At 37.3% G+C, this 14,660-nt stretch overlaps 1 protein-coding gene across 1 annotated transcript in view; it reads right to left on the reverse strand.

Annotated features, from left to right (window-relative positions):
- ANO1 (anoctamin 1) overlaps nt 1-14,660 on the reverse strand; it is a 157,585-nt gene that overhangs the window by 28,381 nt on the left and 114,544 nt on the right. The window contains exons 12-13 of the mRNA XM_015830583.1: nt 14,149-14,283; nt 10,649-10,809 (exon numbers count right to left, since the gene is read on the reverse strand). Coding sequence (XP_015686069.1) covers nt 10,649-10,809; nt 14,149-14,283 — 296 coding nt within the window. The remainder of the gene's footprint in view (nt 1-10,648; nt 10,810-14,148; nt 14,284-14,660) is intronic.

The raw sequence follows: 14,660 nt of genomic DNA on the forward strand, positions 1-14,660 counted from the left end.
CCTCATCGCCACAAGGTAAGATCTAATATGTCTCCTTACCTGTGTTCGGTCGGATTCGGTTCGGTTATTAGAAATTTTAAAAATGACCTAGGCACCAGATTTTTGCACATCTACAAATGTAAAAAACAAACAAATCCGAAACACTGCAGGCAATTTTACAACAGCTGTTTATAGCTTATTTGGCTTTAATATAAGGGCAGAAATAAATGACAGGATGAGAGATCAATAATTAGAGTGCTCTGTTTTGTTTAAAGATTAAAATGCAATTTTGGAACAGAAGAAGTCCATTTGGATCGAGATCCTGACACTGAGGAAATTGATTTTTTTTATTCATTCCATTTATAATTTGCCCTTCAAAGATCCTTAAGATGGCTCACAAAAAATTTAAACCACAAAGAAAACAAAATAAGAAAAAAATCTATATCCCAATATAAAGCAAACATAATACAAAAACAAACAAAAAATGGACACAGAAATGAAAATAAAAGGAAAATAAAATTGGCTTGTTTAACTTGAAATATCAATACAGTTGTGTTACCAGAGTTTCTCTGAAGAGGACATTCCAAAAAGAGCCTTATATAGGAGACCCTAAGTACTGCGTTGCTTTTTCAATTGGGTCTACTCTCAGAAACTATTCCTCTGAAGAATAAAACTTCGGAGGGTTTCAATTAGATCTGAATCAGTCACTACCAAATGCTTTTGATTCAAAGAAACATGAATGATTGTTTCACAGATGTCCGACCCTCATCTACTTTTAACTTTTTGGTTAAATACTCAAGGAAAGCTTGGCTTTGATTTGTACGAAATTTCCTGATGTGTTTACCAGCTTGCAACTGCAACATACCCTTTCATATCTATAATGAGGAATTACCAGTGGGAGAATACCTTTCCAAAACCATCAACCAACAAAGTAGCTAATGATAAAAAGAAAACAAAGTGAATATCAGAATTTGGACTAAAAATCAGAAGCTTAAGTGAACCTCCTGCTTAGCCATGACATGAGAAGAGCCTGTGCAGTGTTTCAGTAGAATACTGTACCTTATATAAACGTTTTATTTACAGCAGTTTTGAAGATTATTCAGTTACCTTACACAAATCAGGTAGCATCAAGCTAGAAAGCCTCACCATGGTTTATATTCTTGGAATACCCACCCACCCCAGTTTGGAACTGAGCAGTTGAGACAAGAATACAGTGAATCAGAGGCTACGATATTATTTTGGGCCCTTGGGATATTTGTACCTGAAACTTTTCTCCAACTCTTGCTAGGAAATCTGCTTGAGCAAACTTATTTTAAATCATTGCACTTCAGTTCAGTTAGGGCTATTAGATACAGGGCAATATATACATGAGGAGCTGAAGCTGGTAACTGGAATGGGGTCCAGAAAGCAGCTATATTTTAATTTTCAGCAGGAAAACAATTATAAAACAGGAAATGGTGGCAAATTACAATAAACACAGCTTGTTTAATAAACACTCTACCCAACATTATAGAATGACTGTGGGACATGGATGTGAATAATGGGACAAACCCACGCTATACAATAAATAAATGTAAAAGAAATAAGTACATGGAGAAAAGCTAACCAATCCCATGAAAGTAGTTCTGAGATAACTATGAATAGATATGATCAACACACTGTACTGTGATCTTCAACAAGCCACCAGAGACTTGGAAAATGAGAGGAACCAGACAAGGTCTCCATGTATCTTAACTGTGTGGCAACTCCATATACCGTATCTTAATGAGAGATTGCAATTTGGTTTTTTTAGTATTAATAATGTCTGTTTTGCTCTCATCCAGTATTCTTAATCAGTTTCATATATCCTGAATGTAAGTTTAAATATTCCTTCATAATATCAATATGATGTACAGTATAAGATATAAGGATATCTGCAAGAGGGACCTAAAGGCTTTGGGAATGGACATTAACAGCTGGGAATCCTTGACCTCTGATCGTTCAGCCTGGAGGCTAAAGACGCAGCATGGCCTTCTCCAATTTGAAGAGACACTTGTGCGGCAGGCTGAGGCAAAGAGGCAGTCCCGGAACCAGTGAAACCTGGGGGCTGGACAGGGGACAGATTGTATCTGCCCTCAGTGTGGAAGGGACTGCCATTCTCGAATTGGACCTCTTTCCAGAGCACGATACTATAGTTTCTCGAGACTGAAGGATGTCAATGGAATAAACTTCTTCGAAGTAACTATCCAGTTTGCAAGTTATTTTTTTGTTCTATGCCTACTTATTGTATGCTGTAAATAACAAACTACCTGCCCCACTTCCTGTTCCTATTCTATCAAAATTCCTATCAATGCCATCCATTTATAAAACAAGGAAAATGCAGCATTATTCCCCATGCTTACAGGAATGCCTCAGGCAGCAGGAAAATATGGCTAAGATGTGAAACAATTGGAGGCCAAAAGCTGTACAGCATCTTGTAACATCTCCTCGACCATTCTTCAACTTACCTTCAGATCACAGTCTTAAACTTCTGGTACATAACTCAGTGGTATAATATTTGCTTTCCAAGCAATCAGACAGAGCCGTTTGGATTTGATGGGTGGAACAGCCTGAGGTGTATAAGACAGCATTCTATGTCTGCTTATCATTGCAATGTCAGGATAGAGGGGCTTGACAATATGCTTCCAGGTCTCCCTCTTTAGCAATTCTATTTTCCTGCCAGTCTTTTCCATTCTGTTTACTCCATGCTCCCTGCTGTCTGGTTATCTCCCATTCTGGTAACTGCACCATAAAAGAAAGTCTGGGTGGACTGACCAGTTCAGACCAAACTGTAATCCCCCACTGGTCAGCATCTTTTTGCCTTAGCTCTGCCAGTCAAAATTGGGGAAATATATGGTGTTTAGCTATAGCCTTGACCATCTAACAATTTATTGCACAGTACTCCTGTTGGCTTCCTGTTTCTTTAGAACTTATTGTACATGTCATAATTCATCTTCAAGCAGTTCTGAATTGAATCTGGAAATATATTGATACAGCACATGGAGCACAGCTGAAATGTGTGTTGTTCTAGAAAAACACATAACTGCCTGTGCCCCTGCATTTTGCATCAGTTGAAATTTCCAGATACTCTTCAAGGACTGCCCCATGTAGCGCACATTGCAGTAATCCAATTGGGAGATGACCAAGGCATGAGTGACCATAATAAGCAAGAGTCAATAAATAAATAAATAAAAATAAAATATGTAATATGATTTATCTATTAACCATCATATAAAGGAACAAAATTGGTCTAGTAAACAATAGATTGAAAAGAAGGGAGTGAGGAAAGAAGACGGGGTAAGAAGTATCATTTCCTGTTCCATTCCTCTACTTATGTTAATAACTTTACAAACATGTTTACGGCAAGATATGTGGCACTATCGTTTCAATCTAGTTTTGATCCTAATCGTCTTGTTCAACCTATAGTTCCACTTTATCTCAAAATATGCAATTATGATAGTGATGAAAGACTAACTTTGTGATCAAACCTCACACTTATGACCGTCTCAGGTTTGTAAAGCAAAGGAAAGATGAAGCAAGCTCATAAGCACAACTGCTGTTCTACTTAGAGAAACCACTTAATGACTGAGTTGCTAGACCCAGTTGTGGTTGCTGTATGAGGACTATTTGTACTCAATGGAATAAGTATCTGTATAGTAATTATGAGAATTAGGACTGTTTTGTTCTTGGGCTTGACAGTTTAGTAAGAAAGTGAATTTGTACTTTGCTTTTGACAGGCTTCACATCATGTATGAAGCCAAACCATCATGATAAACACTAAACACAGAGATGCCTTTATGAGTACCAGTTGTTCAAAATAAGCTTAGAAATATTACTTCTCTGATTACATAAAGCTTGTGCCTGCATTTTCCTTGGACAATGCCCAGATGCCTTGGCTCACAATTTGTTCCGGAAAAACGAGCCAAACTAAAAGTCTGTGGGTCTATTAGGAATGTTTTGGAAATGTATTTAAAGAGAAAAAAAAAGAAATGGGAAGGGTATGATCTATTAAAAAAATCAGATCTCTTCAGGAGCAGATTCTAGGTACAAAGCAAACTGCTTCAAATGAGTTAGTTCTTTCTCCCAGCTAGCTGATATTTTTAACAGAGAAAAGTAATAGTTGATTCATTTTATCCAAAACTGAACACGAACTGGTGCTCTGTTTTCATTTTCTGTAAGTTGGCTCATAGCTACAATCACTGTTCTCCCTCTCCCATTTTGCATTCTTTTTTTGCATGTGTGCATGCACACAGAAACAGAGGTACACTTTTCCACAGTTTTTGGGACCAAGCCCTGCACATCATCCTGTTGTCAGCCAGACTGATATGGGACTATGAGATTCTAGTCTCTGCTCTTGACCACTGGATTTTTGTGAAGTCATTTCCTGACTTCTGTGTTGTGCTCATAAATTTATAAACTTTATTCCACGATCAAAAGGCAACAGTCTTTAAAATGATGTTCAGCAGGATGATAACTTCTGTAATGTACACTGCTAACTTAGCACCTCTGCAGACACACATAATATATAAAAGGTACTACTGATCACAGCACTTAAAGGGGAAAAATTACCCAAAGCTAATGAGGAAAAAAACAGCATCCCTATCAAGTTAATACAATTAAAATCATGTGACTTCACATGTTAATATTCTATTGAAGCATAACACGAGATTTTTTAAAACTGCAGAATGTAGGGATTTTGCAGTACAAGCCTGAGACATTCATTATTTTGCTGGAGCAAAATGTTTTCAAAAGAATCAAACTGGGTTGTATATACTAAACTAGGAATAGACTATGTATTCGCTCCATATCTTTTAACTGTATTTATAAAATCTGTGCTGTAAGGAAACAAACATATGGATCATAGAACAAATCAGACAGAATTCTCACCAATCATCAAGTTGAAATTATCATATTTTGAGCACATTATGTGAAGACCTAGCTCTCTTGAGAAGTCTGTAATGCTGGGAAAGGTAGAAGAAAAGAGAAAAGAGGATGACAGTGAATTTAATTACAGCAGCTACGAGTACCTGAAGAACTAGGTTAGGGACAAATCAACCTGCAAAAAATATAGAAACCTGCAGTTTCTAAGAGTCAAAATTGATTTAATGGCACATAATAATAATCAATTTGTGCTGAGCTAAACCTCTGAATTATTGTTTCTTCAGCATTTCATTTGTTTTAGACACTTATGTCAAATGTACATCTGTACACAGACATGGCACACATTATTTGGAAGTAAGTCCAAACACTAGGCTGATGTTGAAGCTGTAACTTTACAACCATTTACTGAGAGTAAGCCTTATTCAACTAACTAGGCCAGGGGTAGGCAACCTCGGCTCTTTTATGACTCGTGGACTTCAACTCCCAGAATTCCTGAGCCAGCATGGCTCAGCTTGGAAACCTCTCCCTTTCTCCTCAGCATGGCTGGCTCAGGAATTCTGGGAGTTGAAGTCCACGAGTCATAAAAGACCCAAGGTTGCCTACCCCTGAACTAGGCTATATGCCTGAGTGAATATCTGTATGATTGAATGGATGATGTCCATTAGCTCAGAGCCATAGGACTGGAATCAGATAGAATACGAATAATATTTTCTACAGTTTTACAACATGATGATGATGAGACAATAGCAGGTCCCAGGCATAATACCTTGTCTTTATTAGCTTGATATAATATCTGAATTCATCCAACAACCAGATTTGGAATGGATCCTTGATCTATGATGGATGACCAGCTCTAACAGAGAATAATGTAGAGGTTTTATTCTATTCTTAATAATTGGGTTGACGAGGGAATTTCAATGAGTGTAGCCTACATTAACAAATTGCACCTTCTGAGCCTTTTTTCTCACTTTATGGATTTATTAAAGGTCAGGAGCTTCTTATTTTATATTGGTTGATGTTTTATCCAAAATTTGTTCAACCATCTTGGTCTTCTGATAGCTGTACTAAAAGGGACTAAGATTGGGGAACCTATAGCCAACAGAATTCTCAAGTTGACTTCCTAGATTTTTACAACACTGGCTAGTCTGACCAGGACTTCTGGAAGACATAGAAGCCACACATTTCTAGGCTTGGAACTAGACCAGGGCTTTTCAACCAGTGGTATGGGTACCACCTGTGGTACATTGGCACCTGGCAGGTGGTACGCGACCATCCTAGAAAAGTGGTAGCGGGGGAGGGGAATGAGCTGAACCAGTGGCAGCAACACACAAGCCTGAGTGAGAGACAGCTGGAACTGCAGGGCTGTCAGGGCTCAGCGGAAGCGTCAGGATCAGTGCTTCTTTGGGGCTGTCAGGGCTCAGTGGAAGCGCCAGGATCAGCGCCAGGCTCTAGCTGGAAAGCAGCACTGATCCTGGCGCTTCCGCTGAGCCCAGAAGAAGCGCTGATCAGCTGGAATGTTGCAGCACCTCCAGGGTCTTGTGATTTACATTCAGATGCTTGGCAACTGATTCATATTTATGATGGAAAACAATGTCCCAGGGTCATGTGAAGCGACCAAACCCTGCTGCAACCACCCCACCCGACGGGGGGAATAAAAACCAAACACCCCCACCCCACCCCTGCTGCCAATCCTCAACAGAAATGCTCACAGCAATGAAAACCTCGGACAGGAGAAAGAGCGCAGCTGGGCGGGCAGACAGGTGTCTTGCTCGGCTGTGGCTTGGGGGGTACTTTTTTCAGTGCCATTGTAACTTCGAACAGTCACTAAGCTAACTGTTGTAAGTCGAGGACTACCTGTACTTTATCACTTTTTTCCTTTTTTTTTTTTGGTCATCAAGTTTTTGACACCTTGCTTGGCGACTGGTGGTACTCGGATGTTGCCATCTCCTAAAAGTGGTACAATGGGTGAAAAGATTGAAAAGCCCTGAACTAGACTATGCCAAGAAGTGAGACCACTAACAAAAGAAATAGGGGACTGTAGTGATTGCAGATTGCATTTCCCTGGCCCATGGGATAATGTATTTTGGAAAATGCTTTGATACATATTTATGAAAAAGGAGCTTACCAAATCATTTCAGGCAATAACTAGAAACTAACCTATTTTGGCAGCAGGGTTATTCTTTTAATTGCATCACGTACTTAAATACTGAAGGAAAAAAGTATGTGGAGAAGTTTAAAGGAAAGGAATAAATGTTTGTCTGGGCTGGGTTGGGGGAATGAGACTATTTAAAGCCATGATATTCTCTTTTGCCTTATCATATTTTTCAACTACACATAATGTGATAAATTCCTCTACATGAGAAAAAAATCATCTAAATAAGAGACATAGGTTTTCTTTTTCAGATTCATCTTTTTTTTCCTTTTGGGCTTCCCTGGTGTTCCCTATAGCAAAGATATTAAATCACATTGAATTTTCATCTGTCACTATTACAAACATCTACAGATACATCCACTCACCATTCTCTCAACTAGGGTATATGTCTTTGATTAGCTTTACAACTTATAGAAAATGGTGATTTATAGAAAATGAAATCTTTTACTGAACTGTCACTAAGGCTTTCTGTACTAAAATTCTAATAGAAAAAAATGGGTAATTATAGACCAAAATGGGTAATTATAGGCCAAAGACTATGGAAAGTACAAGGCAGAGACAGGCTGTGCTAAGGTAATTTCAGCATTAAAAATTCACAAAATGTTGTTCACATTTGTTCCCAGATTTAGAATTAAGTCCATTTTCATGAGATTTATAATGTCTTTTAGCATCATCAAGTTATTACCATGCAAATATATCTGTAATCAGTAGGGTCTTTTTAGCCACAGCAATGGTTTTATGACATAATAAACCACTATATATCATCAGGGTAAATTGGCATGAGTCAGACTGGATCAGTACTGTCTATATGATGAGTAGTAGTAGCCTTCCAAGGCTTCAGCAGCTTTTTCTGAATTGTATTTGGACACAATGGAGCTTATAACTATGTTACAGAAACATCCTTTTTTCAAGTCATACCTATGACTAATAACATATATAAATACATGAAACAGGAGACCATGAATAGCATAGGAAGGCTGCCTCACATGCAGTGATGCTTTTCTTAGGAAAGGCATGTGCTTCGGGTAATATGTGAAGATCACCTATGTAGAAATTGTAGTGCATATTATAGAAAAGTATTTCTTGTTTCATTTTTATAAATTCAGCTTTAATATGCCATATTTGGCAATGGTGCTTCCTACAATGATTTTATGCATAGATTCTGATCCTCACAATCAGCTTAGTGCAAATTTGAAGTCATGGATTTCTGCCATGAGCTATGTAGGAGCCGGTATGAGTCACTCTGCTGAAATTCTTTGCAGTGGATTCCCTTTTCTGAAATTATAACTTACTCCCTTGGCCTAACTTTATACCAGAATTCCTGAGGTAAGGAAAATTGTAGAGAGCTGCATTGATGTTGGTTCTGTATGGTAAAACAGAAGCTTGCCCAATTTCCCTCCTATGATTTACATATACGTTTTGCAAAATCTCATGCCCAAAGTAGTCCTGAATGACACATTTGATTTTGAAATGCCTACATCTGTAAGCAATTATCTTACAGTGTCTTTTTCTGAAAGATGAATATTTATGAAAAACAGTAATCAGGTGAAGAATCTAAAGAGAAATCTCTTTCTCTTTTTCTTCCTCCCTCCCTCCCTCTCTTTCTCTCTCTCTCTCCTTATTTATATTAGAAACAAATAAGGGGTGATCTTGAATAGGTGTCCCTTCCTCAGAAAAGGGAGGGCAATAATTTCCAGTAATCTCCTCTGCAGACTTATACCATTTCCTGTGACTGATACTTTCCAGCAATAGAAAAAACATGACTTGTGTCCACCCACAGTTTTAACTATTTGTCAAAGGAGAAGAGAAAACTTTGTCACACAATAAGAAGGAAAGAGTATGTGAAGAAAGATTTTCCTCCTGTACTGTTTTTTGGTGAGGGGGATCATAAGAAATATTTCAGTTCAATACATCCAATAATTAGCTAGGCTCAATGTATATATAATTGCTGGTGAGCAAGGTCAGAAAAAAATAGTTGTTTTACAGTGTTTCTGCTGGTCAACTACCTTCTGGTATCTGAACATTTGCCTGATTGTATCACTCATATTTCCCTCTTCTGGCCCTTAAGAATTACATTTGCTATCTTTAGTCAGTCTGCACTGCCCCTCTGTAAAAAAAAAATTGAGAAAGGTTTGGGGAGCAAAAATTAAAAATTCAAAAAAAAAACCAGAGTTGAAAATAAGACAGAAATGGATTCATAAGCCTATCTGGAGATGATATCTTCCTTCTGATTTAAGCATCTTGCCCCAAATGAGAGACTACATTTAACTACAACTGATATTAGATGAAATATTAAACTTAGAATCCAGAGACAACATTTGGAATAATTTCACAAACCTACTTCCTTCAAAACAACCGGAACTGTCTTCTCTCTCTTTGTAAGGATTAACTACTTTCTGTATATTTATATGATGATACCAGGCTAAAACACAACCATAAAGGCAAAGATTATACAGCTATCAAACATGTCTTCAAGCATCATGGACAACTGTAATACAAATCAAAATTCATAAATAGTTATATGAAAGTATTCTGCATAGGAACTACGTTAAACATGTCCTCCAGAGTTTTATCTCTTCTTCCTCCAATTTGGCAACTTCCAGACATGTTGAGATTGCAATTCACAGAAACCCCTCCAAATATGGCCACTACTCAATCTCAACACACAGCTGGAGAGTCCCATGTTATGGTGTAGGATGGCCTAGCACAGGGGTAGGCAACCTTGGCTCTTTTATGATTCGTGGACTCGTGGACTTCAACTCCCAGAATTCCTGAGTCATAAAAGAGCCAAGGTTGCCTACCCCTGGCCTAGTACAACTGTTATGGAAAGCAATCAGATCAATATGAGAAGCACAAAATCAGAAAATACTGCAGAACCTTCCGACTCCTACTCCCCAATAATTGGTATGCAGAACCATACAACTTGTTGCTGGAAATAATAAATAACCATCATGACAGAGTAGCCATGGACAGAGTTGGAATGTCCCTTTACTATGTACAAACATCCACATCCCAGCACCTCTTACATCTAAGTCATATGCAGGTATCCACCGCTGAAATACTAGGACGTTTTACCAGAATTTAAGTGTCTGAAATTCATAAATGAAGAAAACTTTTATTTTTTTTTAAACTAAAGTTTTTCATTGTTGTTTTCCACAAATCATTTTGCATGGTTTTCTATTGCTACAGCATCTCAATATGTGAATTATGTAGGTTCTTCACGAACAGGAGTTGCCTTCAAAAATGGCACCTTGAGTGATATAAACAGTATCCTACTGGTAACATTAATGCACTTAAGTAGTTTAACTATGATCAGTCTTCTGATCAGATCAAGACCAAGTCTGCAAATAGATATTGTTGACATGCTATATAATCCTTAAGCAGTTTTTGTGCCAAATGCTTCTTTGTATTCATTCAAGCAACTTTCTGAATTTTAACTTTCAGTTCAGAACATAAATGTAAATGTGACAGTTTTATAATAGAAAGACCAAAAAGGGACAGTACAGATAATTAACTGCTGATGACATATTGTCCTACTTGTTCTCTATGTAAGGAAAGTTAAACACAAAGTCAAATGAAAACTCCAAGCATACTCCAAAATTATATAAGCATTCTTACCCCAGAGAGCCATGAAGACTGAGAAGAAGACAGTGGCTGGATTATCAAAAAGATGGCTAGCCCGAGCAGTGGCACAAGCAGAGCTCAATTTCCAATAGCTACATGTTTTGTCACATAAGGGGCACATGGTGATGTTGTTTCTCTGGTCACACATCTCCATGCTGAGGGAAAGCAAGCAGTAAATGAAAGGTGAACATATCCGTCCCTTTGCTTTCTACTGAATTGTGAAATACATGCACTGAATGTGATTTGATGCTAAGCATATTTATTCAATCTTATCTCTTTCCCCCCATTTCAGATGCATTGTATTACAGTGTAAGCTGCATGGCATGCACAATATAAATGTAAGTTAAATTCAAAAGGACAGGAGCCAACTGGCATCATGGATTCCTGACAACTGGAAAAACCAGATTAAACATTTGGGCTTATTACTCTGGTACATTCTGCTGCACTTAACCCTGTGGCCTTTCTGAGTACTTTTATATTGATATAATCACTTGGGCTATGTTTTTCATTCTCTATTACTCCACGAGACTGCAATAGTGCAGTGCACTAAGGCTGTCTACTCAGATCTTTTGAAATATAATCCAGTCTTCTAATCACAGAAATATAGTGGTCTAATACTGTATCAAAGGATCACTATCCAACCATGACAGAGTGATTTGAAGCAGGCTGCAGAATCATGCATTCCTGGATTCTCCTTGATCTTTCTCTTCTCTTTCCTTTCCAGCATAAATTATTACTATATATGTATTATTCATGTTTAGTGCTAGCTGGTCTTAGTTTTCATCCAGAATTCCTCTCTCTTTGAGCATCATGTCTGAACAAGGTATATTGTCTAAAATAAGGAGGATTGAGCCATGCACATTATCTATGTCATCAGCAAACTAAACCTCATGGTTTGTAACAAGTTTTAGACAATATGAATAAAATGTAAGTAAAAATTGTCATTTATCCAGACAAATCTGAGTGGTAGGTCCACTGCCTTTTTTTATCCAATCCATCAATTGATGTTTTCACCATGAAATCACTTCCAGTTACAACAATTTATTTATTTAATGAATTTATATACTACTTTCCTTATCAGATGGTACTTATCTGATCATGATTAACATTAAAAAAACCTAGCAGGGCCAAATCTGGTTAATATCAGATGGAACATGTCCATTAATCATCAGGAATAAAACTTGTTTCAAAGGGAGTCTTTAATTAAGCATATTTCAGAGTTGTATAATTCTATTTTAATGAATTTAACTTCTTGTGACATTGAATATAGGCCTCAGACTGAAATTTTAGTTGATGACATAGTCTGTACAGGACTGAACACATTAATGTATTTCCTCCAAATTTATCTGATTATTACATTAATATATTATTATTTTAGGACATTTTTATGACTGCGTACTTTATGAATTTTATACTTTATGGCTGTGTTAACATTTTTGGCTACAATGCTTTAGGTAGTTACGCAAACAAGGTGGGACTTGTTTTTGGGTGGGATGCACGGGACCTTGAAGAAACTTTTTAAATTTATGTTAAGCTTATTGCATGACATATGTCACAGTTTCCATGTGTCACAATGATCAGGAATTGTAACACCACATTTCAACATTAGCAGTCATAGGTGTCTCTGGGGGCTGCAAAGACTAGGCCCAATGACCACAGGTTGTCATTTTTCTTTTAAGGTAATTCTTACAAGGGTTTTCACAAAATTCAAAAGGTGTAACAGCAGAACATCATAGAACAACCTCACCTATATTGTTCTGCGCTTTGGGAGTAAGTCAGTAGGAGTCAGTAAAATTAAATAATTTAAAATAATGTATTCCTGAATACTGTTTATTGGGAAAGATACAAAGTTCCTTTTCCCCCACATATTTCCCCACATATTTTTCAATAATTCTGGAATGCAAGCACTTCGTCCACTCCTTTTTTTAATCTAGGTTAAACACGAAAAACATTCTTAAGGCTTTCTGCCTAGAGTTTGCTTGTAACTTTTATCACAGAGTTTCATGATGGTTTCCAGTGAGCTTGCCTCAGGTGCAAAGCCAGCTGACTGAGCCAGTCACCTCTCTTAGCCTGAGGAAAAAAGCAGTGGCAAACCACTTCTGAAAATGTTGCAAGGAAACTGCAATCTCTCTCTCTCTCTCTCTCTCCCCTCCCTTCCTCCCTACTCTATCTATCTATCTATCTATCTATCTATCTATCTATCTATCTATCTATCTATCTGTCTGTCTGTCTGTCTGTCTGTCTGCCTGCCTGCCTGCCTGCCTGCCTGCCTGCCTGCCTGCCTGCCTGCCTGCCTATCAATCTCCCTTCCCATAAAAGCTATTTGACTATTCTGGTGGCTTGTGCTACCTTATGTAGTCCGAGCAACAGCAATGGATAACTTCATATGACGCAGCTTTACTGCAACAAATAATCATGCAAATAGTTTTTGGAAAGAGAAATGGCCAATATGTGGGTTTTTATTGTTGATCATTTTGGGCTTCATAGATGCCAACTAAGCATACTGAAGACACAACACTAAATTATACATGAAATGGGCAACTAGGGATATGTCAGTCCTGACAACAGAAGAATGGATAGAAAATATGGTGGAGCTAGCAGAGATGGCAAAATTGATTATTTTAATTATAGAAAAGAATATGTTCAGTTTTGTTTTTACTTGGAAACCACTTCTGGACTCTATACTCAAGACCGAAAAAAATGAACTTTCGACTTTGAGTTTTGCTGATTAATATAATTCTTTATCATAGAAATGGCTAGTACTTGTTAAATTGGTAAAGTAAAAAGCTGAAGCTGTAATTGTATTTTGTGCTTTATTGTGCTAAAAAGAGTTGGAAAGCAATGCTTTCCCCCCACTTTCCCTTATATTTCTTTTTTCCCCTTTCTTTCCCTTCCCCATTTTCCTATTTTCTTTATTTTCATTTGTAATTTACATCATAAAAACATCAATACAATTCTGGGAAAAAATGGCAGACTGTGCTATTTCTATACACTAAAATCTCATAAATCAGAGAGGCTGTACATACAGATCCACTATACAGTAAACTATACAGTGAATGTCCATGTTTTCATACAGTTAAGAAGAAGCACTTGTCCCCCTCCAAGTCATTTTGTGGCTCTGAGTATACTGAGAAGTGGGAATTTGTTGGAGCAAATTTATGTTATAAACCATTTAGTTTTTGATTGTGCTTATTTGCATTAATCAGCCTTATATCTCAGAAACTTCATTAAATCCCTGTGACCAAGAAAACTGAATCCTGAGGAAATGCTGACAATTAACTTCTCATTATTTATAAGCAACACTCATGGATGTAACAATAACTTCCTGATTTCAGAAATGAATATTGTAAGTTGTGATATATATAAGAGTATGGCTACAGAACCTAAATCATTAGCTTTAGTCAAAATCATTTAGGATACTTTTTAGCATACTGAACATAAGTGAAAATGATGGCTTTGTACAAAGCACAGATAATTGTGTATGTATATTTTACCTTGGTATATTCTCATCAACAGTTGCACAACCATAAAGGAACACGATAATTCCCACAATAGAAGCTGGAATGAGCATTTGTGTATAAACTCCCAGCCAGGCAAAGTATAGTCCAATCTTTTCACCAAAGTACTTCCTGAAATAAATTATAGGAGGAAAACACTATATAATGTATCATGGCAAATGTATCGTGGCTAAATTTATGAATTAGACAGCAGGGCTGACTTTGAATGAGAAAATAAATCCTGTTGATTAGCCAAAATGCATTTCCTCTTGGAGAATCCATGTCCACATGCCATTTGGAACAGATCCAGTTCAAAAACCAAGTAAGTAATCCACTCTTGCTTATTAAGTAGCTTTATCTTTCTGTTTCTATAGTTGTATTTGGCACTGTTTCATAAAGGGAACCAGGAGCACACTCACTTTGTGAAACTTGGGACAGGAAGATATTGGATATTGGGTTTATGATCCCATAAACAACCTTTCTGGTCTAGTGCCATGAGTGGCTTTATA

This window comes from Protobothrops mucrosquamatus, unplaced genomic scaffold (assembly GCF_001527695.2).
Source record: "Protobothrops mucrosquamatus isolate PMUCROS unplaced genomic scaffold, P.Mucros_1.0 scaffold_246, whole genome shotgun sequence".
NCBI classification, from domain to species: domain Eukaryota; kingdom Metazoa; phylum Chordata; class Lepidosauria; order Squamata; family Viperidae; genus Protobothrops; species Protobothrops mucrosquamatus.